Here is a 27,354-nt window from a genome sequence, read left to right as displayed (position 1 = left end):
ATTTTCCCATCTCATGTCTTTGGATCAGACTTCAGTAGATGTTCCTACTGTACAATACATCATGCAAGTCTGGACCACCTGTCACTTGGATCAAGGACTCAGGCAGCAAGCAGTATAATTCATGCAGCAACACATTTCATCCCAGAACTACTTTTAGGGATTTGCCAGATGAAGAAATCAGCTCTTTGTGCACCTGCATGTGACAGCCTTCCCTTTGTAAAGAAGAAAGCTTCCATTCTGTTAATCTGCAGATTGGTTGTGGTGCCAAGTATCTGATCAATAAGATGCCTGCCAAGTAACCAGGATCCTGCCAATATTCAGTCCTGCTAGAGCTGTGTGCACTGTATGAATGACCAGTTTTAGTTTTGTATTGACCACATTTGAAGGGATTCATTCATATTTTTCTTTTCTTCGGAATGTGTGAAAACCAGGGTTTTGTTCTTTTTTTTTGTACAGGATTGTTATACTTTGGTACAAAAATAATACACAAATGTATAGTTGCAAAAGCCCTTGCAAACTGTTAACCACATTTAATTAAATCCTGCGATTTAATTTGTTATATTTTATTTCAATGTGTGCTTTAGAAAAATACTATGTAATCAAATAAGGAAGTGGCGATTTTGGTTACGATTAAATATTTTAGTAGCTCCAAAAATAGATTTTCTTATCCCATAATTTATTATGCCACATATAAAAAAAATAAAATAAAATAAAAAAACAGACACATATTCATAAAATATCTCATAAACGGAATCAACCGGTTGCTTGTTTGGAAGTGGACAAACACTGATGGGTCAAACCGTCTCCTCTTTTAAAGTTTCTTATCTTTCTTACACAGTACTTATCATCCTTCAGGTAATAGAAGTTATTGTTAACGTAACTATGAAGTACTGTAGTTGATTTAATCCCTGTATAGCATTATACCGGAACCATATAAATAACAAGGAGCAAATTTAAGCTGCACTGCAATAAATGGATGATAATACTCTAAAAGCAGACTCTGCTGTCTTAATTGCCGTTACACCCTGGTGATGTTGTTATTAATACAATGCAGATGGTTTCCAGCACAATTACATTATTAGGGGCTGTTAATAATATCAGTTTTATAGTACAGTACTGCATCAGGAGTATTGTACAACCAAGCACAATGAGATTAAGAAAATATAATCATAATCTGGTAACCAAATTTAAACAAAGATTTCCATAAGCCTATTCTTTTCTCAGAACACTATACTGTAGGTCATACATGAGAAATCAGCTAAGAAATGTAAGCACTATCTTAAATTTGATGTGTCACAAAGTTACTGTATGGCATCAGGTTATGCCAAATTATTACAGTAGTTCTCAGTTACTACTTTTGGACAGCAGCTGTTATTAGGGTATTAAAGCTAGTTCCATATGAAACACGTAACTAAATCATATTTCTTGCCTTGATCGTTTCATTCAGTGGAGGGTAAACAGCCTGAGAAAATTTTATACAAAGATATTGTTCACCTCACATGACTTGAATGGCTATTGTGCAACACTATTTTCCACATAAGCCTCCAGAAGTAAAGATATACTAACATACTACACCAAATACAGTAGCCTTGTTGACAGTTTTGATGCTGCTAAAATGTCATGCAACACTTTATGCATTTGGTTAAGCATGTTCATGGAACCAAGCAGTAACTAAACAACAGATCGAAGGCCATCCATTCAATTATCAAGGGATATGAGAAAGTCTACTCAGCACAATCTGATATATCTGTATTTCATGTGTACTCCAGATGTGAACACAAATGAGTTGGAGGGTGACCCACATTTTAGACTAAAACATAGTAACAAAGAGTAAAGACTTTTTTCTAACCCTCATACGTTTCAGATAAATGCTGATTTACCAACTACAAATTGATTTATGTGTAGCTTTAATTATAATGTTTTTTTGTTTGTTTTTTTAACGTAACGTTTACACTCTTAGGATTCTGTTAATTTTGCTGTTCCCAGGGTTCAAACACATATGGGAGAATTATCGTTTGCATATCAACTTCCGAAGACATGAAGGGTATTTTTGTCTCGTTTTTTATGATATCATCTTTGTGTTAAAAAAAAAAAAAATCATCTTTCCAATGGAGAAATGTGACACCCACTTATTTGGACTGATGATTAAATTCAGCGAACGAAGGTCCTGCAACCATTCACAGCTCCTGTGCTGTTATAATCTGACAAGCTACACTTCTGCTGCCAGCAAGAACATGACTAGAATATCAAGTAGTTCAGTGCTTAGTATACTGTATGTGCCCTTTCCATTCCCGAATCTAGTTTTCTCAGCAGGAATTCAGAAGTATGGTATATTTGCAGAGTCAAACATAACCACTGTCTAATACTAGTCAATGTGAAGCTATGTAGAGGCAGTATCTGAAAGCAGGCATTATGGTATGTATACAATATTCAGTGTAAATGTATGATAGCTACATTTGTTTTGTATTGTGTAATTTGAATACAGTGGTATTAACATTTACAGCTAAACAGATTCTTCCTTTTTTACATCTGTCAACAATCTATTTATTTTGTACAGTAGGTATACACAAGGAACATTTTAGAATGCTTAAACTAAGGTTAATATAACTGCGATTATAAAATAGCTTGGATAAAATAAGTGCTGTGATTGGCTGAACAAGATCACATGCCCATGCAGTAATAATTGTCTTACCCCACGGCTATGACATCATAAACCAACTTACTTACGCGATCTATTAATATTAATAGATAACAAGCCTTAAGTAGGATCACTTCCTACAAAAAAATAAAATAAATAAACACTCAGAAGCTCCTCCCTCAAGTGCCAATGCAGTGCAGTGTTGTGTTTGGCTGTTCCTTGAATCCTCCCTCAGATGTGCGAAATCAGTCTTCAATTCACAAATGTCATTTAATCTCGAAAAGTTACTATAAATGGCAATGTTCAATGTAATGTCTATGGCAATTTTTTTTTTAAAAAGTACAAAATATATGTTACAATCAAACAGTCTCCGGGGACTATTTTTTCTTAGTGGAAGGATACATAATATAGTTCTTATTTTTTTCCGTAAAAAAGCCAGTTTGTGTAATTATTAAAAAAAATAAAATAAAAATGTAGCCATGTTATAAGCGAAATAACCCACCTAGGGTGTGCGGTAAGAATTGTCTTATCGCACACCCTGTCGTGGGTTATTTCCTACATATCCTGTATCGAAGTAACGCATCAGATTGTTTTGTGTGTGTAACAGATATACAGCAACTAAAGCAATCTCTATTCTGATTAGCTTGTATTGCTGTACATTCAGATATGTCATCTTTGTTAAAGGCCACTAAAGTAATGATTTATGTCAAATAGATGGTTGCAATGTTAAATAGATTTAAGGTCTATAGTACTCCCCTATCTCATTTATAAATTGTCCTTGCTATTGCATGAATAGAAAGCTGTAGCTTTTTTTATTATATTATTATTATTATATAAGTATACATGATATTAAAAAAAAAAAAAAAAAAAAACATCAGGAGATTTACAATTGTCAGTTTTCTTTATACTCTTTTTGGTTTTTGTCTTCCAAACCTCCACCTCCCTTTAGTAGTAGCAAAACAGAATCTGGTTTAGTCAAGACATAAAGGTAAAAACAAGTGACATTGTTTTGTAATTAACAGCTATTTTTTAATTAGGAAACAGAATCAGATCAAAATAAGTTTAAAGAGACATCATGTGATCAAAAATAAAACCTGAAAACTTCAAACCCTAATTATTACCCATCATACTTTGTGTTATGCACAATAAGGGGAAGCAATCATTACCCATTTCATGTGGAATGGTGGTCAGTTCTGTTTACAATGATAACATGATCCCTCTTGCATTAAGCAGCTACTACCTTTCATTTAAAGTAGCAATAACAATGCCTGAACGGTATCAATTTGGACTTAAGTTTCTGAATGTTTCCCCAGAGATATATTATAGCTTTATTTAGTAGTATTAGATTATTACAGCTAGGTCATTGAAGATGGCAGTCAGTCAAATGTCAACTCAGTCTGTATTGTTTACATTCCTAGCTGAGGGGAATAAATTAACACACACAGAAAGGTGAAGCTGGACTAGGTCTAAGCGTCATGGCGGTGGTGAGAGTCATTGGCCCTCCAAGGCAATACATTATTGCCGAGATGGTGAGACAGACAAAGGAACAAAGACAAAAGCTAATATCCCAGGTTTTAAATATCTGGGAGCTAACTGATTTTGACACATATGTCTATGCTTTTCAACAACTGCTATAAAACAATACAGTGTAGTCAAGGGCATACGCAGGTAAACAGCGTATTGGGTAATATAGCATTTACCCGCTTCTCATATAATGGATACAGAGTTTATTCATTTCTACTCTCCCATGATATACAAATCCTGCGTTAAAGACAAGATATTTTAAAGGTGAGAGTCTGTGTTGCGTTGCTGCGTGTGAGACTGACAGCTGAGAGTTCTCAGTCAGAACTGTGGCATGAGCAGGGGGGCGTGGCCATTGGACTGAGTTTACCCACTTTTTTATTTACCACTACACCATTGCTTACAGGAATGTTATCTTTAATGTCATGATCATTACAATGCCTTTAATGGTTTTACAGAGAATAAACAAAAGCAAAAGTCAAGCTCATTAGTTCCTTTTCTTTATACGTCTTTTGATATGCATTAAGGGTATGCATCTATACATATTTTTTTCTGTTAAATGGGCTATAATATATGTATTCATTTTACAATCCATTCATATAACATTCTCATACACATTTTTATTGGAAGAAGAGATTCACTCAAGTCTTAATATGTTCCCTGGTACAGTGGTCATTTGGGTAAAAAATATGGACGATAACAGCATAGATGAAAAATGACATAATCTGCTTTAAACACTCCTACAGATATAAAGCAATGTGACTGTTACCTTGGTAGCCATTACTGTAGATTAGATTGTCAAAATTGTTTAGGGAAACATAGCTTAATATTAAAAAAAAAAAAAAACCCTTAAGAAAGCTTCTCAAAATGACTTTAAATTGACTAAGAGAACCTAAACTCCAATACATACCTACACACACATCACAGTGTCTGTCAGGAGATTCCATCAAACATATTCATTTTATTAATGAAACATAGCAAATACAATCAGAACAAATGGCTTTAGCAATTTGAATGATAATACCGTTGTATGACAATTTACAAGATTTAAAATTGGTTGATATTAGCAATATTTGAAAGCTGCCTAATTTGGCTCTGCATTTCTTACATTCCTAACAGCGGATGTGTTATCCACGGTAAAGCAAACTCTGCATTGCGTTAAGACATTCTGCCTGGAGGCTAACTTTAAACTCTCTGTTTTAAATTATTTATGTTGCAACTACACAGAAGGGGGAAACGCAAAAAATTAACATGAAAGGATGAATACATTCCAAAAATCAGCAGGACAACAGACACAGATGTCATTAGTTTTGCTTTGAGGTTAAATTATAACCAGTTATTCATATAATATATACCCCTGACTTCCCATGCTTACTGCTTTGTTGGATTTCCTTGGTTTTCCCACATAGAAATATTACTGGATTGAATGTATCCTCTTATCCTTGTATCTTCCCCCAGCTTTTAATAATATTTGTAAAAATATTACATTTTTATAAAAATTACCAAAATTATAATGTATGGTTTACAAGAGACCTAGTTTGAAACAAATGTATCTTCATTACCGTAATAAAGAACTAAAAACCTCACAATTTCCAACATAAATGCTTCATTTTTCTCCCTTTGATTTATTACTTTCCCATTAAGTTTATATAAATTAATTTTGTCATTGGTCAGTTCACAAATTTAAATCGATAGCTAGTTATCAATTCATTTAGATCCAAGGGGGGGGGGGGGGGGGGGGGGGAGCATTTCGTGAGACCACCATATTCATATAGAAAAAATGTTAAGAACTTTTATGGAAAACTTGGGGCAAGTTCCATGGAATAAGAAAAATAAGTCAAATTTTTCTCACTCTATTTTGGTAGTACTTTTGGGAGTTGTCCTTTTTCAAAAGAAAAATCGGTGTCTTAATGACTAGGTTTACCTAATTATTTGTATTAATTATCTATTTTATGATTAAATACTATATAAATATTTGTTTTCTGAGACTCAAAGTTAAACTATAACGCACTGAATGACAGCTTTAGTATGTCGAAAGTTTTCCCCAAGGGGTTTCAAAAATCGGACTCATTTGGCCCCCATAACCACCCCCCCCCCCCCCCCCCCCCCCCCCCCCCAAAAGAAAAAAAAAAAAAAAACATCAAAAAACAGACGTTTCACAAATAAGAATACAAAAACAACATTCCATTAGAAAGTGCTGTGTACGATCCTTGTACTATTTGCTAAACATTTTTTGACTGCATGTATATTTATTATAAACCTATTATCCACATACATATTATGATATGTACACATTTTAATACAGAACCGTAACTTCAGCTATTCTGATCAAATGGAGCTAAAATACCAGCATTGAGGTTAATTATATATAAATGATCCAGTCAAAATGTTTAGTATAGTACATTTTTTAAACATCTGTAGTATATCTACAATAGGCTACCCTACTTGCCTACATTTCCCACTTATAAAAACAACATTATAATAATAATAATAATAATAATAATAATAATAATAATAATAATAATAATAATAATAATAATAAATACATGAATCCAAATTCCAGCGACAATGTAAGGCTTTTCACCAGTAGTTGTCTTTTTTAAGAAATTCATGGAAGTTTTTTTTTTTCTTTTTTATGTTTCGTACTTTTAAAATAAATCTTGCGCAACGAATTAGCCTGATGTCATCGGTAGCCTGCATCAATTTAATACGTATTTGTTCATTTAATATGTATTTTGGTACCGACGTCACTTTTTACCCCCATTGATAGATGATGCTTGAGGCTAGTGTACAATAGATTGTATCTTATTGCTAAGGGGCAGAAAATTCTAGTCTAAAGCAATCAGCTATCCGACGACAAATCACAAAGATAACAAAAGAGTTAAGTGCAACTACGGCAGCTCCAGGGCGTACACACGTACATCAAATGAAAGAGTACCTGCAGTTCTGTTCTGTTTGCAATCTGATCTGTTTGTATACATGCCTGTCAGGAGGTGAGTGGTGAGGGTGACAAAGTGAATGTCCAAACAGTCTTATAATTACCAAAATAGTCTGTTTTTAATTAATAATCACTGTACTGTGTTACTATTGTGTGAAAGCTTTTTGGTTGGGACTGAAAAACTGCCCCCACACCATTGCTGATATAGGTGTAAAATGGTGGGTTTTCAGTCCCAAACAAAAATGTTTCACAAAATAACAACACAGTACAGTAATCCACATGTGCATGGGAAAGTGCTCCGGTTGAAGAATAATGGTGGTCTGTTGTGCTGGGTTGTGCTCTGCAGTGCTAGTCGTGCTGGTTCTGTGGCTGCAGCTCCTGACTCGCTAGTCCTCTGCTACTCAAATAAACAAACAAAACCACAGCGCACCAGCTGCGTCCCCTTTGTACTGAGATTTGCATATCTGCCATAATGCCCTAAGGTAGTGTTAGTAATGTGATATGAGTTTGGAAGTCAGGAACTTTCAGGGGTAAAAACACCAATTGCAATAATTTCAAATGGTTCAAATTATATTCATTTTTGCATCTGGCGTTGAAGAGGGTAAGGGCTTACACTAATTGTTTTTATTTTATTTATAGTAGCTATGCAGCAGTCTTTATGAGTCAAATGTCAATAATCTGAAACATTTAATAAATGTTGTCATATTGAAAAAAAACAAAAACAAAACACTAAGCCCCTCGTACTGTATGCTTTTTTTTTTTTTTTTTCCCTATTTGGTCAAAGAAGCTTGCCAATAGGATTGCTTGGTACGGCCTTCAGTTACAGCAGAAAGTTGTGTGAGGTAATGTCACAAATGCGATTTTCACTGTTTTGGTCAACCGAATGGCTTTTAAGTGTGAAAAGACGATTTACCCTCCCTTTGAAGTTGTACCATGTTTTAGACGCACAATTCCTATAACGTGTGGCATGTGCATATTATGTACGTACTACATCACATAAATAATGACTGTGAAGAGAGTGACAGCTTTCTAAGATGCGTGGAAACCCGACTATTAATATGGCCAGTGACTGAAACAAGTAATGGAACTTGACTGATGGAAAGAATGTGATCTGCATCAATGATATGGCTAATGTTAAAATAATGTAACATTGAAAAGGTTCATTTTAAAGCTCTGTACCAAATATTTACACAATAACAAAACTGATTCTAACAGCAAAAACCAAAACTGTTCCCTCACAATGTCAGCCATATTAGGTCAGAGGTCAATGCTGTGGACAGCAAAACATTTAGCATGCAGTGTATATAATCCTGCCAATATGAAGTCAGTTCCTCATGTGGTCTCTGAGATTATGATTTGACAGTGGAGGCACCAGATGATGGACAAGATTCAACTAGTCTAGTTCTAATACTAGTCTGACAAACGATATACAACATTGTGGCAGGGCTGAGGAAACCTGGTCACCTGCCTTTTAAAAGAGTCTGGAGAGCCAGCCCTTTGTTCTTGGTTTCTTCTTTTGTGTTGTGCTGTGTTTATGAACTGAAAGCTTCACGGCTGTGTGTCGAAACCAGGGTGAGTGAACCAAAGATATGACCAGTGAATACAGACTGCATGTATATCAGGGTTCTTTGTTTGCAGATTATGATCGTGTGTTTAACCGGGATAACTGCAACATTTAAATATGGATTAATCTGGTGGATTTTAATCCTACCAAAGTATATTTAGTTTTATGTTAGAAAGAAGGTTCCTGGTGCAGGAGCTCCCTGTGTGTAGAGGGAGTAGCGCATGACCCGAGCTTGGCCACCTTTTATTTTCTAGTTGTTTTTGTAGTGTTTGCTTTGTATTTTTGTATATATTCATGTACCTCTATGTACATATCCTTCCGCACCAGGGCTACCATTGCTGGTACAGCCACCAATCACTGCAACTGCCTGCAAACCCTTGTAAAATAATAAAACCTGGACAACTGAGCAGCATTTTCAAATAGAAACTCTCTCTGTCTCTCTTGTCTCCCAGCAGATACCCACACAGAATACCCCTGTTACAAATCAACTTTCTAGTTGTCAAAAGCTGGTTCCACAAAACTAAATTTGTAACCTTTTAAAATGCCTGGGCTTTTCAGTCAAAAGCAGACTGTTTTGCAGAGCATGAGGCAGACTTTTGCATACATCCACCTGCCACTGGGTTGAAAGTGTGTTCATTTCCATTGGCAGAAATCAGGACTGGCAAGCTGGCAGAACTCTCTAACTTACCCTGACGGAGGAACATACCTAATGATAATCCAATAGTACAGTAAGCAAAGTATACTAAAGGCAGGTGTTAAACCACAAACTAAAAAATAAAAACACTGAAAAACAGAGCTGTCAATTAGTGTACTATCAGGGAAATAGTGGATGTAGGTCTATGGATATTTATACATCAATGTGATTTATACTGAATTAGAAATACTTGATCTTGTATCCCCTGGTTGAAGATTAAGATAGGAACAGCAGATGGAATCGATAGCAGCCTCTGTTTGATACTGGAATGAGGTGAGAGTTTTACAAACTGGTGTCATGGTGCAGTTGGAAATGTGCCATTACTTGTGCCCAGTTCTAAGATCTGAACCTTAATTAACAGAGAAGACACTGTGACAAAATGTTATAATAAACTGCTGAATAACTTCACTATTTTAAGACTTTGGATGCATTTCAAGACTTGTGTGTATATAATCTATTTATAGCAGAATTGTATTTGGTTTTACAGGCAATGATTAGCACTAATCTTGGACTACTAAATTATACCTTAGTCCACGATTAGCGCTACTCAGGGTGTGTGAAACCAGACATTAATGAAGTAAAAACACATGTAAATTAAAAGAAAAACCTGGTTCTGAGAGATGGGGATAAAAACAACTATGAATACATTGACAAATGCATAAATGAAACAATACACTAAAGACTGGTAAAGCATCAGGGTTTGCCTTTTTCATTTATGGATATTTATCTCTCGAGATGCTTGGAATTACTGCTGAAATAAACCGACAGAGTAAAATCAGCTGAAAATGAATGTTTGGAAAAGATATGAGGCAGCAGAACAGATAAGTCTATAAAAATCAGACCGTCTTTACTATAACTGTGTTCCACATAAAACAGGTTATTTTGTAACAATTCAAAGCATAATATTCTTAAGATTCAGTAATATCAAGCTACTAATAAGACCACATCTATCTATTTACACTTTGAAAAATATATATTTTTTTAATACGGTTTTTAATAATAATAAAAAATGTGCAAAGTATGTACAGTAATTTACTTTGTTGCTGATTTCACATACTGCACCTTGATTAGAGCATATTTTTTACAATCTAATGTTATTTTAGGAACAGTAGTCCAAGATTTGTGATAATCTGGGTTTCTGAAACCAGCTGCACATTTGGGGGGGGGGGGGGGGGGGGGGGTATATTTATCCTGTTCAAGAAGCATGATTCAGTAGGAGTTAGAATACTGCATTTATAGAAACATTGTACTGCAAAACTGCTTTTTTGATAACAGATAGAAATGAAAGGTAGGCAGCTAGAAATGCTTACACTTTTAAAAAATGCATTAATATTAAAAAATAATATGTTTACCAAATAAACATATTTGATCTTAAATAATAATGAGGTTTGTGTTCTAATGTAAGCAACATATCTTATAAAAAAAGACAAAAGGACTCCTTTCAGATGACAAAGGGATAACCCCACCTCACCCCACCCCACCCCACCCAATCTCTTTTCCATCTGTCAGCTAGATGTGAAACAGGCAGAAGGATTAGTCGTTCCCTTGTCTATTTCAGGTCAGAGGTCATAATTATCTAATGGTTAGCTAATCTGGAAAGAAAAGCGGCCGTGACCTATAGCTGGTGTTTTATAGAAAGCAAATTTTCAACACATAGCAATCCAGTCACAGCTTTCTTAAGTTTTGATTAGGTGATGTGAAGATAAAAGCTACAAGCTAAAAACAGGAATCACACACTGGTTTTACTTCATGGTAGATGTTTACTGTAAATAAGAATTTGTTAAATTTAGGGAGTTTCTGAATATTTAAAACAAGGATAACAGTATAATGAAAATGAGTAATGTAACAGGAAGTATTTTGTACATTATGTTATTATACCAACAGTTAGCTTCTCGTACTCAACGAAGCAGCTTTTATACCACAGGCTTCTGACTCCTCTGCACATGTTTAATCGACCAATGTGGTTTCCATGCCAACAAGCACTGCAAATTCTGAGAATAGAATAGTACTTCAGTGAAGTGACCCAATTACTGTCTGTCAACAAATTCACTGGGCCAATAGTGAACCAGACCCATTACAAAGATTAAGCTCTAGGGGAACTAAAGTGAGGGCCAGACTAAAAGCTCAGACACAGATTTTACCAGGGGTTAAAAACGGAAAGCTTCTTCGTAACATACAGTACATGTTTACAACCATCTTTGCAGTGCATTTGGACTCTATTTAAAGCAGCCAAGAAACATTAGTAATGCTGATGATATCATCAAAAACAGGCAGATTTTCGTTCTTGAACGTCTGTATACCCATTAATAAAGTGCTTTGCGACAGTCGCCCGCTTGCTCAGATCATTTTATGAATAGCAATATGGACGACTTTCATTAGTTTTAAATGAAATTCATTTTATTACGGCAATCGGCAAGTACTTTAATGAATAGGGCCCTACATGTGTTGAAATCACTGCAAAATAACACATTGTAAAAACAATATTCTAAATAATTTAAATCGATCTTAGATATCAACTTTACTCTTATTGACCTGTAGCATTGCACCTTCAGTGAGATTTAAAAAAAAAAAAAAAAACAACTGCCCTCCATAAACAGGCTTGGTGAGAAAACTGAACAATAAGACATTCATATACTATAGTTGGTAAATGAGGAGAAAGCAGAGACAAAACATTGTTATGTATATTCCATTGACTGCCTGTGTTTCAGTTACTCTATTTCTCTATGCTGCACTATGTTGTTGGGCATTAGGTTTGAAACTGGTAAATCATGAGCATGATAGAAAAGAAAGAAACTCTGAACTCAGTTCAATACAGATGAAAATCATCCATAGAATAGCTGGCAGCATTTTGTGCATCGTGAAATACAATGGAGGAAACATGATCAACTCATTAAATTAAATGAAGATTATAGACATACTATACACCTTTTTGAACCTCAAATCTATTTAGATGTGGAAGATTAATGACATCTATATTTTAGCACTGCTTGTGGCAGACCTGCCATCCACTAAAAGCAAATGTATCTCACAACAATGAAGGGGATAATATGATATTAACTCGCAGCTCCCTTGCGGAGAAGAAAGATGGTCAGGACAGTAGGAAATGTGCTGGGAGCAGATAGAACACAGATGGCACAGATACTGTGCACAGCAGTTCAAGTTAAAAACATTCTTAATGCCTCCATCACCCTCACCCACTCTTTCAATGTTTAATGAGGTGTGCCAGATGGAAAAATCTATCTGACCCATTAACAAATGCCCAGCTGACCTAAATGGTCTGTTCAAAATAAAACATCATCGCATTTGTTGAAATGTTTACCATTTGTTGACAACTGGACTTTTGGTATTGTTTTAAACAAGCATTTTATAATGCGAATCTGTGACCTAGTTTTAGATTACATTTGCAGACATGCAATGAGATTTTAAAAGCATATGGAGTGACAACATAACAGTGGTACTGTATTTATTCTGGATAAACTGCAGATAGGAACCCTTTTGAGGACTTATAGAAAATGCCACAGTTTTAAATCCAGCTAGCAAATGTATCACCTTGTTGATTTAAAGGTTCAGCCATATATTGCCATTGTTATCCACAACCACTCACTGGTTTTGACTATGGATAACACATTCATTTTGCAAAGCTGCCAATCACCCATCTCTCTTATGACACCCTCTGCCGCTCTGCCTAACAGCCTGAAACTCACAACAACATGCAAAAATGAAATGAAAATGGCATCCTGAAAATCCTGTGCAAAAATAAATGAAGGCATAGTTTTGATCCTATTTTAATTTAAAAGCTAAGGTTTAGTATGTTCAGATAACATTTTTAAGAACTGGTGTGGCTTTAAAAAAAACAAAAAAAACAAGATAAAAAGTCTTTTGTAAAATTCCATAAGATTATGTGACGAATACATTCTCAAAAGTATAAGGAAACTGATATACTAATGATGGTACTTACAAGATTCCAGGACACTGCCAATACAATATTTACTGTATCTAAAACTTCAAGGATGGAGAGATCATTTGTAAAATAATATGTGAAAATTATTCATACACTGGGTCTCATTTATGAAAGGGAACTAAGCTTTATGCTGCACCATAATTGCCATTAGTGTGCACATTAATGATTTTGGAATTTATCACACACTATCGTGTGTGACACTGGTCATATTATGGTACGCACTAAATGTAGTGCTTCACACTATGGTAATCAGAATGAATATGCGATTTTTATGGCAATACATGCTGGTGTATTTAAATGAGCATCCAGCTCAGAATAATGATGAGCTATATTCACATGGTATTTACTAAAGGACGTTAATTTTAGTGCACACATTAAAGTATCGTTTATTAGTGCCTATGGGAACCAGGTTTTAACCACTGATAGGCGCCCTATTTAAACCTGCTTTTCTGGCCTGAAAACTAATACTGTGCAGTTTGATTCTATTTACTGACTCGATTAGTTTGAATTAATTCTGTTTTGTGAATCAAGTCAGCAGATTTGTTTGGTTGATTCACTGATTCACTAATGTGAAATAAATACATCATGCTGAATTACTTGGTTATAAAAATGTGTTTAACGAATAAAGTCCAGAAATGATAGATAATTGATTGTAGTTGTCATTACACATGGTATACAGTTAAAATAAAAATACTACATTTTAATAAAAATCCATGAGGAGAAAAGTACTATTAACTATTTCTTTAAACTATGCAATTCAGCTTTAACTGCAACCTATTTAATAATCTGCAATTTACACACACAAAAAGTAACAGCTATAGAGCCACATTAGTTTATAAAATTATAATATAACACACATATTCAACATGTGCAGTCTGCATTGTATGAGTGGCATTCCCATTAAGCCAATCATAGCTCACAGAGGTAGCAAAATAGCCAATCAAATAGCAGACATGATCCGTTTCCTCACACACACATAATTTTGATTAGGACAGCAAAGCAAAGGCTTGTTTAAACTATTTATTTTACTTTGTGTAGATGTCACAGAAGCGAAAGATGGAGGCGGAACACAGAAAATTTCAAAATCGTTAGCCAGATGATTATTTTTTCACTGAATAATTGTGGTGGCAAAGTAATATGTCTGATTTGCAGTGCAACAGTTGAAGTTATGAAACGTCACTAAGATATGCTGCACATAGCAACGTATTTTTTGTTTACTGGAAATTAAAGAATCTATGGAGTCTCAATTAAACGAAAGGTCTTTAACTTCAAGTTGCCATGGAAAGTGCAGAATTACCTTGGAATAAACTACTGGTGGGATTACAACAGAGGGTACACCATGACTGAGCAAAGAGTGGATTGGCCAGCAGAGAGCTGGAAAAAATTAAAGAAAGAAATGCAGAAGTAACAGTTTTCTAACACTGGATTCTGCATTAACATGGATTATGTGAAAAAGCTGCAGAATTAGAACATGTAATGAGCGTTATTGTCAAGTGTCTTGATAGAAGTCATAAAAAGGTATATTTCAAAAGTGGTACTGTTTAGTACTTCGCATTTTCAGTTTGTCAATATCTTTTTTCAGTGCTGTTAAAAACATTATATTTTGGAATATAAATTAAATATTGAGACTTAGCATTATATACTCTGACATCTTCTTTTTTTTTTTTACTGTTCGAGATTTCCATTGAATACTCTTCTATTTTCTCCATTATATTACATTGTGATATTGAGTTTTTTGTCAGTGTTCTAGGAAAGGTGCTTCTACCGAGTGAACAGTCTTAACTTAAATGGCCCTTGCTGACAGATTTTTTCCATTCAAACAATTTTTCATAATTCAGCAAGATATATTTATTTTGCATTAGTGAATCAGTGAATCAAACAAACAGATTTGTTGAATTGATTCACAAACTTAATGAAACAAACAAATCAAGTCAGTAAAGGACTCAAACTGCACAGCACCAGTTTTCAGGCCAGAAAAAGGTGTCCAAAAGACCTAATTATCGCTCGCTTTAATGTGCACAATACAATTATCGCCCTTAAGTAAATACGGTTTGAATGAATCTCATCTCATTATTGAGCAGGTTGCCTCATTTAAATACATTATCTTGCATTACCATACAAATCTCATATTCATTCTGATTACCATAGTATGGCACAATAAAATGAGTGTGCACCATAATATGCCCACTGTTTTGTGCGATAATGAATAAAATTGCTAAAGTAAATACGGAAATCATTAACGTGCACAGTAATTGCAATTATCGCGCACCACAAAGTTTAGCACCCTTTCGTAAATGACGCCCGTAGTGTATGAAATTAGGAAGTATAATAATAGTTGATTTCTTACTTTCTTTTTTATACAGGATTTTACAGAGAGGATTGCACATATAGCAATAATATGTGTTATTTACTCTGCCATTCACAATTAAGTATGTAAAGGTCTTTTTGTATCTGTCGCGGGAGCAAGCAAGACTTCTAGGGTTCCCATACATTTCTAACTACCTTACGTTAATATTGTAACATCGGGGCAGCAGCAACACAAGTGACAGACAAAAATATGGACTTAATAATGGACTAGGGACGGGGTTGGGAATTTGTTGTACTGGGGTGATATTTGTGTGCTGTTGTGTCGCTCTCCCTATTTCCTTGAGCAGCCTGCCTGACTGTCAGTTTATGTGTGTGTGTCTGTGTGTGTGAATGCGATGGGGTGGAGTCAGTGTCCATCAAAAGGAGTGCTTCACTCCAATTAAGGAAAGTTGAGTTGGGAGTATAGTATGAGAGAGCAAGAGAGAAAATGATAAGAAAAAGAGCGCAAAAAGATCCATTGAGAGGGGGCTACTGTGTTGAGCATCCGGTAAAGGCGCACAGCGTGGAGTGCAGGATGCTCCCTATAGCCTGGATGTCACCAGTTCGAGTCCAGGCTATTCCACTGCTGACCATGGATAGGAGCTCCCAGGGGGCGGTGCACAATTGGCCAAGCGCCACCCGGTGGGGGAGGCTTAGGTCGGCCAGGGTGTCCTTGGCTCACCATGCACCAGCGACCCCTGTAATCTGGCCGGTCGCCTGCGGGATCACCTATAAACTGCCCAGAGCTTCGTTGTCCTCCGACGCTGTAGCTCTGGGTTGGCTGCATGGCATGCCTGCAGAATGAAAAGAAGTGGTTAGCGTCAGAGGACAGCGTGTCTTCGTCTTTGCCATTCCAGAGTCAACACAGGGGTGGGAGTGGTGAGCTGAGCCTAAAATAGAATTGGACATTTCAAATTGGTAGAAAAACGGGATAAAATCAATTGGCAATTTACTAAGTAAAATAAAAAAAAAGATCAATTGACACAAATGAAGTTAAATAAAAATAGCAATTTTCACTGCTTTAATTGCACAACTCTATTTAGTTGGATTCAGATGCTCACTGCCATTAAAAGATGTAACTACTCATGTGGATAATAAAACATGCCCTGTTAAAGCTCATAGGGAATTATATTAAATTTACACAACATGAAAGTGGGCTTCTGCAAGGTTACTGGCTTCCCCAATGTGATGGGTGCTATTGATTGTACTTGCATAGCACTGGCACCCGATCCATGGAGTCTGGAAAGAAGAGAATTCAGGCTACATCTTATCAATCAATATTTCTCAAGTAAGCAGAACAAAAAGAAAAATATGCCATTGCACACGTGACTTTTATTGTATATGACACTAAAATTAAAAGGTAAACAGTGCAGTTTCAATTTACGTTGCCTCTGCCTGTCCCCTGCTAAGCGCTGTGTCTGTTGATAGCTCTTTTTCAGTCAGTGTAAGCCACCTCCACCGTCACAATAAGCTACTGACCAAAATATTCGTCTGGACTGCTGGGGCTTTTGATATCATGGTGGTCACAGGTAAGTCTCTAACATTGTCGTGCACATTAAATTATCACTCACAATACATGCAGTGTGCAAGGTATGGTATGCAAAGTACCCAAATACCTTGCACATAAATGAATGCATTCTCTTAGTAAATGGGACCTGCACATTAGGCTCACTATTTTACGTGCATTCTAACTCCAAATTTCTTCTTCTTTGATGGTTTAATAGAGTGCTATCACAACATGTCCATCAGTTTAACAAAAGGTATATTTTAAATCCAGAGTATGCACTGTACAATACAATGCAGGAGACAGCTGATGCTCTACAGTAAGTACTGTACAAAACAAAATGGTCCTCAGAGTGACAAGTGAGGTCCAGGAAATAAAAAAAAAAAAGAAATCCCTTTAATAGTTTAATTTGTGTTCAACCTTTCAAAAACAGATATTTTATATTAGAAATGCTGTATACGTTTACATATGGACTCCCTTACTATAGTTTATAGCAACATTTATCGGAAGGATAGGCAATACATTTGTTTTTAACAGATACCAATACTGTATATGGCTATTTATGAAAAAAAAAAAAAAAAACAGTATCTCAATGTGCAGTTGCTACCATAAAGAATTAAGTCGGATCAGCAAAAAAGCATTTATGCTTTTAGTGAACATGCAGCTTGGTATATTTCTTTAAAAAAAAAAAAAAAAAAAAAAAAACATTTAGTGTGTCCAATTATTATTTCCCCCTCAATTTGTAAATGCCCAATCGCTTTTCCCCTCACCATAGCAATTCCCCACATGGCTCAGGTGACCCGAAGGTTCAGTAGGCGTCCGCCGATCCCATGACCAAGTCAGCTTTCTTTTTCACCGAGGAACTCGAGAGCAGATGTCAATGAGCTACCAACTTCTGGAGAACAAAGGCCAGCCATGAAGGTGTCTGCCCTTGAGCTCCCCGGAGCTGTAGCACAATGTGGAAAAACAGTCCCTGCCGTTTTTACCTCCTTAACCCATGGGAGTACGAGAGGCAATGTGACACTCCCTTCGGAGTCCCCAGCAAAGACCGACTTACTTTGCACAGCCAGGACGTGAACCTGCATTGTATAAATTACCCTGTACATCACACAGCTACACTTTTACCCGGTGAACCACTCGGGGACCTTAGTTTTGTATATTTTTAAGCTGAATAAAAAAAAAAATGAAATAATTTACTTAAAGAAACTGTAAATCAGTTTGGACCTAAATACTCATGGACACTGTACCTGGAGGAAGGACAATGACTAATATAGCAAACAAATAACAAAAAAGTTATTTACAGAGTACTGTAATTTATACTGAAAGAAAACAATTTAGACGGCTGTGTTTTCTGATGTTACAGAATAATTGCAACCTGGCTTTACCATTGTATCCTCTTATATTATTATGGCAGATAAAAAAAAAAAAGTCAAACCAGTTTCAAGAAACTAAATAATGTAATGGAAATTATCACGTCAAAAACAAAGAATGGTAATGGTTAATTAACAAATTATAAACTATTAAATTATAATATTAGCATTTCTCTGCACATCCAATCCCAATGTAGAGAGAAAACTGTAGAATATGAGATTCTTTAAGGTACATTATTACCTTAATATTGTTTTTTTTGTGTTTATGCTGTTGTTGTGCCATTGCAATCAATTTCACCACATTCAGCTGAATATTCTACAAATGCACTATTCATTTTGTTTTTTAAAGAGAAATGTGTAAAATGGCCACCTAAACACACTGTGCATGTTCTAAAAAGTATCCTTAAATTAGTATTTAAGTATCTTAAATTTGGATGGATGTAACTAGTCACAATTCGTTTTGGTTTCCAGAAGAGTTTGTGTATGACATTTCATTGTAATAAATTTAGAGATTGGTCAGATGGGGAACTTTTGATGTCTATGTTCTGAAATTGGTCTACAATCTGAAATGAACGAAAAAAACAAAAAACAAAACAATGATTATTGAACTGATTCAAATCTCAAACAAAGCTTTAACTAGTACCCAAAGAGCTCATTATTTCTGTCTCAAAAGGTGTGCTTAAAGTTGTCAATAACTATGCTATGTTGTAGAAAAACTGTATGTACAGTTTAATATTGTGACATCTAATTCACAGACAAAGATTTGTTTGACTGCTAAGTTTATGGTTCATAATGTGCAAAGATATACAGAACCATCGTAGGAATGTCCATATCATCATGGGAAAACCATAAAATTCAGTGACATTGTTGCAGTTAATAGCGCTTATGGGTTGCAAGAAAATAAATTATGTTCTGTGCCATCACTGTGAAATCTATTCTGCAGCAACATGATATTAAAGAAAAGCAAATGCCAAAAACAGAGCAAAACCTTTTTCATGCCAGATTGAAGAAAAGTTGATACATTTAGTATCCCTAACTACAGTATAGAATCATAACTTTTTCATAATGCAAAGAAGGTTTCACTTAGGCTTTTAATTTCAGGCTTTTTGCATTTAACAAATATATTGAACTTGTTTAATTAGTATTGAACTACTCATGTAAAAACTGTATAGTGTTATCGTGATTAGCGTTTGAAATTCAGACTCCCCAATGATCTCTTTGTTTGTAACGGTCCCTGAAATGGCTGCAACAATGACTCCATCAGTCTGTTGATCCACTTAAGACCATTAAAGAAGAAAATTAATCTCAAGCACTCTACCAGCTGTTAATGGTTGATGTTTTATTTATGTTTCATTAGATTTGACAGCTGATGTGACAGCAAACTCTATCTTGGGAGAAAAACCTCAAAGGCACTGGCTTAATATTGTGTTTTCTTTTAAATAAGTATTCACGATCATTACAGTCAATATCCCACCACAAACATTTTACCTCCTGACATACACTATCGCTGGTGTTTTTTTTTTTTTTTTTTTTTTTTATCAATTCACCGTTTTTGTGGTCCTCAGACAATATTTATTGTGTGGTTTTATTTAGGAATTAAAAGCTAGAGAACAGTTTTTTTTTGTTTGTTTGTTTTTTCCAAAAGCTCCATTTTATTAATCCAATTTTCTTCGTCAGCCTAGTTTTTTTTTTTTTTGGCCAATCAAGCATGTCGTCATGAATTGCCAAAACAAATACATAGGACGTGTTATCATTTCATCTGAGTTGCATTTATGATATTCATTACATTTAAATGTGCATAATGTGGAGTCAGTAAAAAAAACAAAAAAAACCAAACATTAAAATCTCATTGAGGAAATCTGATGCTCTATTGCTGCAACATTTTAGTTGTTCTTGACGGTGTCTGTCTGGGTTAGAACTAGACCTAATGCACATTTATATTGATGGTTATTGTAATGAGAGTAAAATGTATAAATATTGTAGCTGGAGTGAAGCTTAATGTTTTGTATGTAAAACTAACATTTGTTGCCCAACAGACCACTAAATCAACAACAGAAAAAAAAAAAAAACACGGGACATAAAACCCAAAGAATAATTTTCACTGTTAAAATAATTTGTTTTACCACATGAACTCTGCTGACATATGGTGAGCAGACAGCTGTATTCTTCTCTTACCATCCTGCAGATCAGGATGAAGAAAATAATGTGTGCTATTTTTCATAAGTGGGCCAGTTCTAATGAGCAAGTGTACTATGTACTTAAAGAACAGTAGAGAATGGTTGAAGACACAATAATTACAACTGAACGTGTCCCTAGTGATGATGAAGATTCCTATATTCACATATTCTTTCAGCCTAGAGTTTTGCAAGAAAGAAAAGCAGAATGATGCGTGAATAAATATTCTAGAAGTACAGTCATACTGGTGCAGAGGAGGAGTTGGTACATTTCTAGAATTAGCCAGACACTGCAGCTAATTAAATGTTAGATTTTACACAAAATAATACAACAAAACAATATTAAACTTTCATGCCACAATCCTTCTCTGTGACACTAGTGTTTAAAACCTCACAATCTATTAATGGATGTGTTTTGTTTTTGTTTCTCACTGAATTAATAGTGATATTTGTTGTTGCTTTTAGTGTTATTTAACAGTGAGATCAATGAGAAACAAAGTATGTGGCCTGACACCAAGGGAACAGGAGATGGGAGACTTAAGCCTTGTAATATATATTAAGCCTTGTGATTAACATTCAACATGACTCTTCAACATTTTAATCTCATTTTAATCAATGAAATTCAAATGTTGGGTGAATTAATGTTACTGGAAATGTATTGAATATTTAAAAACATATCCAACATCATAAAAAGCAGTGATCTGTATTTACAGGTACAAAAGTGTTGCATGTGCTGTAAAAATATTAAACTCTTTATATTCCACCACCAGATCTTTCCAAAATTCAGAGGCAGTTAGTACTCCACATGAATATTTGTCTTTTAAAAAACAAATAATGGTCTGAAATTAATTTAAAAGAGTACATTTCCAAAAAGCAAAAATAATATCAAAATAATGTCAAATTTAACTTAAAACAGATTGCAAATACAGACTCTAGAAACCTGTTTCATTGCAGTTTCATTCCAAAGCCACTGCTTAGAAATATCCAGGGAGAAGCACTCCCCACTTCACAGTACTTGAGACTCCTTTGACCCATCCAGACAAGCGTGAAAGCATGAGAAATAAATGAAGGCAAACAAAGACAATTCTCACGGACCATTCATACAGGAGGCTACTGAAAAGAATCTCACTCTGCACATCATTGTGCTTAAATATAAAAATGTTGAGGGAGTTTTTGCATGGGCAAACAGAATACATGCAAAAATTAGCATGCACAATTTATTTCATTTGATCAATTTTAACATTATACCCTTCTACAGGTAGCAGGATCAAGTCAATCCAAGTCATTTTACAAAATGCAACACACACACACACACACACACACAAACAAGATAACCATACTCTGCTTCTAAGTAAAAAAAAAAAAAAAAAAAAAAAAAAAAAAAAAAACATCCAATTTTTCACAATACCTTTTTGTGTCTGCCCTTCTTCCATATTCTCTTCCATTGTTGCGTGTCTTGATTTGAAGCTGCTACACAAAATTCAACAAAGCCCTTAGTAAAATATTTAAAACCCTGGAAGCTCCAACAGCAGTGGCTTAGGCAAGCCCTCAGAGCTTAGCTTACAGACTCCCTCACTCCTTAGTTTGCTTTGAGATTGCTTGTCAACTGTAATTTCATTCAAATTACTCTTCCGTGAAGATTATCAATTTTTCTTCTCAGTGCTGTCCATTGTAAGCCACTGTACGCATGTATTTAGGCTACTGAATTTGGGGGTAAAATTAGGCAGTATGCAAGGGACAAGTGAAATGCTTCCTGCAGCTTTTATTTTGTAATTGGCACTGGTTATAAAATGAATTTGAGGTTTGTGGTGAAATTTATCTTTAGCATTAAAAACAGCCCTTTTCACCGAGAACAGATGGAGGGGTGTCCCTTTGCAACAGAGGCAGACTACCAACCAATATCCCCCCTATTTCTTCAAATGGGAAAACCTGACAGCCTGTGGGCTCTTATGCTGCATTAACAGATTCTCACCAACTGAAAACCTTTATTATTATTATTATTATTATTATTATTATTATTATTATTATTATTACAAACTAAAACCATGTTTTTCTGTTTTTTTCCATTAACAAAGATGAAATGTTGTAGAATGGAAAAATCTGAAAAACTATTTACAGTATGCATGGTGTAGCTTGTGAATCGATAGAAATAAACACAAATTAAAAGTACTGTAAGGGATTCCACAGTGTTTCCCTGATCTGTATCTTTTACATTTTAACTGCTGGTTATGCAGTCAACCATTTTATCCAGTTATTTGTAATTCAGAAAATAAGGATTCAGTATAAAAAGTATGCATACAATTCAATAATGTGTTGGTAGAAACATAACAAAACAAAAGCTCTGAGAGTAATTTACGTTACAGTCCTTCACTAAAAATGCACATAGCAGTTTCCACAGCCCAGCTACATAACAGGGGTGGGATGCTGAAAAAAAAAAAAAAAACATTTCATTTCCTCCATGAAATCTAATTTGTTGGTTACAAGTTGAAACATTAACAGTTTAATGTAAACCACTTATATACGGTACTTCCATTTCATACCCTGACATCTTTTTTGTTTTTATTCTTTGCTCTTGGAATTTCTATATGCAATCTAAGAAGCCATCCCTGGGGGGCATAATGTAAGGGCAATGGCCTCTCCTAATGAATGGTCTGTAATCAGGAAGTCAAATTGTTATGTGGAAAAGTGTGTGATCCGAGTTATTGATATGGACACTAGTAATCAAACTGAAAAGAGAGAATCACAGAATACAGCTGTGAACCAAATCTGAAGACATGGTCAGGTCAATTAAACCATAATTAGCAGACCTTTTGGAAGAGTAACCAGGTACTGCTCTTTTCTTGGAGCAGTCCACTTGCATGCCCATGCTCATTCCCATCATGTATAAAGATCACCTATCCTGCATCCAATACGCAGAGTCCCTTTTACCTCCCACATGCAGAAAACCCATTACCCGTCACCTAACATTTGGCAGCAAGTCAACTATGCCACCCTGCATTCTCCTGATTGTTTCTTCCAGCTTGGAGGGGTGACATGTTAATCAGTGGCACAGGGGCTGGTGTCCCAGTAGTCCAATGATTCTGAAAACTGACTGATTGACTCAGAGGGGGAGCCACATGGAGATGCTACTCTTCCATAACTATTCATCTCTATTAATTTACTCTGATTTCCACTCTAACTTTTTTCCTTCTCATCAAGTTTACACTTGATCTGCAAAACAATAAGGTGTCTGTGTGGTGGAAGAAAATATGCGGGAATGTGGCTGGAGCCGTAAATTTAATAAGTGATGAATGATTAATTGGGCTCCAATCACAGGTGTATAAAAAGGGTGATCATGGGTGTTAATATGAAAATTAATGTTGGTGAAGGTGAAGATGGGTTGCTGTGTTATGTCTGTAAGTTTTTTGTAGACCTTTTGTTTTGGCCCCAATGCCTTTTATTTGTTTTTTGTCTGTGTTTAGCGCTAAACTGCAGCTTTTTGTCTCTCTCCCTGTCAGTAACAGCTTGGCTGTGATGCTACCCTGTCAGTTGGATAGCACCCTGTAGATACTCAGAGGCAGAACTGCAGGTTTATTTAAAAAAAAAAAAAGAAGTAAGAAACAGAAGAGAGAAAAATGGAGCAGGAAGCGCATCCATGGTGCCTTGCCTGTGCAGAGCCCGGGCACTACATAAGGTCTTGCCCCTTTCAGGGTGAAGGTGAGTTTCCACCTGCCCCAAACAGGAAGAAGGGGACGAGTGGCTGGTCCCGGAAGCAAGCGAGGGAGCTGCTGCTGACCCAAGGGCCCAAGAATGGCGAGTCGTCTCCAGCTACACGTCAGGAGGCTAGCTGGGACGCCTACCTCAGCGCTCTCGAGGCCTCGAGTTCGCACCCCACCGGCGGGAAGTGGGGGCACTTTGTGGTCAACTGCCAGCATTGCCGCTGCAAGAGTACCCTGCACCACAGACAGCATAACCACAGACCTTTTTTGTTTTTGTCCCTGTGCCTTTTATTTGGTTTTTGTCTGTGCTGTCTTTGTAATACATGTGCGCATTAGTGCTAAACTGCAGCTTTTTGTGTCTGAGTCTCTCTCCCTGCCAGCAACAGCTTGGCCATCATGCTAGTGTATTACAAGTGGTTGTACATTTATTATTTTAGTTTCATTTTAAAAACAAAATAATATACTAAGTTCAAAGCCAATTAATTTCTGATGAATTCAGTACCTTTCCATTCCGAATAATAATGCATATTATAAAACATGTTTTTTTGTGTAGTCTGAAAAAATCATAACTTTTGTTCTATCAGAGATATTTTAAGATTTGTCATCAAGCACCATCTGTAAGTTTTTGCATGCACATTCTGAATGTTGCTTGCCATGCTTGAGCACATAAATGCATGGAAATTGATCTTGTATTTATCTGTCTATTTATCTATCATAGTTGTTAATTCATTAAGACTGCTGTAACACACTAGATAGAATTGTTTCCATTCCATAAAAACTCTCAGTGTGCTTCATGTATTCTTTTAACGTTACATATGTTTACATGCACAAGAGTATTTATTTCATAATAAGTATTTGGAATGATCTGTTTACATGCAAGTGGAATTTCATATTCCACTATTATTCCAAATGTCATGCAGACAGAAATATCCAGAATATTACACATATTAGGTATATGCTATGACATAATTACAAAGCAAGACTGGTTTAACTGGAGTATTTTGATGTTGTGTTCTAAATTCATTAATTCTGAAAAGTAAACCCTATAGGCCATCCCAGCGTCATTGCAATTTTATTCCATCCAATAAACTGCCAACTGCTTCCTAACCACACACTGTGGAAGTAGCTGCAGTAGATCAAAATACAAAGCAAGACAAACTTCAAACATTCATAACAGTTACAAGGAAGTTATATTAGTTTTCTCCACTAATCCTTGTAATAGTGCTACTGTATATTTTTGTTTTGTACTGCCTCATCAACCTTCCAGGTCCCAAAACACATGCTGTTTATAATAAATTAACAGCATTACATCCAACAAACGTTTCTTTTGAACTGCCAACTATAGCCTAAAATTAATGAAAAAACATCATACCTAATAGCTGCTATAACCAAGCTGAAATTCATTTAATTACGCTAAGTTTTAAACTTCACGACTGGGTATGTATTTATGTATTTATACAATACATGTTTTCCCTGCTAGCAGTGACACACAAATGCAGTGTAGCCCAGATGTAGTATTATTTGTGGGGCAACTTGGTCCCTAACAGAACAGAGCCAGATAAATAAAGTGACAATCACATGTTTTCTAAATCCCCAACTACAGAAATGATGGTGCATTCCCCATTGTACCAACCCCTTCATTTTTCAACTATGCGCTATTGTGACAGGGAGACCCCGTCACTGGTTCTTGGGTGCATGGGGGCCTTTATGGAGGCAGCTGGGATGTGCAACAGGAGACGCGTTGCTAAGGAAGTAATTGAGCAGGTAGGCTTGCCCGCTGCTGAGCTCATCGGGAGGTTGGGATTGGCTGGGGAGACTGCCTGGGGAGGTGGAGCTTGAGGCTATTGCACAGCCATAGCCATACAGACGGGCGCTGAACAAAAGACTGCAGACTCGTATCAACCCAGGAGCTGAAGCTATGGATCCAACATCTACCGCTGCACACAACTACAACCCAGGACAGCGTGCGCTCCGCAGTAGGGTTGGACAATAATGACATTTTCATTTATCGATTATCGGCTGTAAATTATCACGATAATCATGATTATCGGCTGAATAAATTAAATATGTAACATTTCTTGGAATTTATCATATTTAAAGCTATCTATACTTGAGCAACATGAAAGTGACTTGTAGAAGCAGTTGAGTGTAGAAGAAATAAAACTAGACAGTTTTCAAAGACAAGCACTTTTAATAAAGGTTATGAAACAATGGTTGGTTTCAAGAAAGCACAAATAATACAATCAAATGGATTTGTTTGGTAGCTTTTCAAACTATAAGCTACTCATTAAACAGTGTTTAAAAAATGCTTTCCAGTTTACAAATTCCAAATTGTGATAAAAAAATGTAATTTGTTGAACACGCTGAGCACAGAATCGATTACGTTGTGGGGTCACTATCAACCCACATCCACTGAACAGCCTTAAATTTCATATGAAACGATACTTGCAAGCTAAGTGTTTCTACCTATGATAGTGATCTAATTGAGATATACGACTAGAAGATAAAAACAAATTTAGACTGAGTTTAAAGTAATTTATAAAAAAAAATATGCTACAGTATTTGTAGTACTCATGTCTGTTTAAAATAAAGAAAGGCAAATTAATTTTAGGCTAATATTAAACGTTTGCCATAAGGTTTTTTTTTTGTTTTTTTGTGTTTTTTTTTTTTTTTGCTAATCTGCTAATCTAAACTTTGTTGCCTTTCACTGCAGGTCACTTCTCTGCACAGCGCTCCCAAGATATTATCAATTATTTTTCATGATTCTTCTTATCATTCAGCTTTTCTATTCGGCCCCAGGATCTCCAACGTTAGTTTTTCCTGCTCCATCCTGTCCCAGCAATGGACGTCCCAGCAACAGCGCCATCCAAACTGCAGCTTCATTTCACTTGTCTGCATCTTTATCAGAAAGGTTGGCCCTCCGCTAAAACTTTCAAAGCTCCTTCG

The 27,354-nt window shown here is 35.7% G+C and overlaps 1 protein-coding gene across 2 annotated transcripts in view; it reads right to left on the bottom strand.

Moving 5' to 3' along the window:
* Positions 1 to 27,354, bottom strand: part of LOC121320749 (neuronal membrane glycoprotein M6-a) — an 80,041-nt gene that overhangs the window by 19,167 nt on the left and 33,520 nt on the right. The window contains exon 1 of one of the 2 annotated variants that reach the window (XM_041259346.1): positions 22,119 to 22,612. The exons of the other annotated variant lie outside the window; for it this stretch is intronic. Coding sequence (XP_041115280.1) covers positions 22,119 to 22,155 — 37 coding nt within the window. The 5' untranslated portion in view covers positions 22,156 to 22,612. Of the gene's footprint in view, positions 1 to 22,118; positions 22,613 to 27,354 lie in introns of those variants that run through there. 2 annotated transcript variants of the gene reach the window in all.

This window comes from Polyodon spathula, chromosome 1 (assembly GCF_017654505.1).
Source record: "Polyodon spathula isolate WHYD16114869_AA chromosome 1, ASM1765450v1, whole genome shotgun sequence".
Lineage (NCBI taxonomy): Eukaryota > Metazoa > Chordata > Actinopteri > Acipenseriformes > Polyodontidae > Polyodon > Polyodon spathula.
This window is presented reverse-complemented; position numbering and strand designations above follow the sequence as displayed.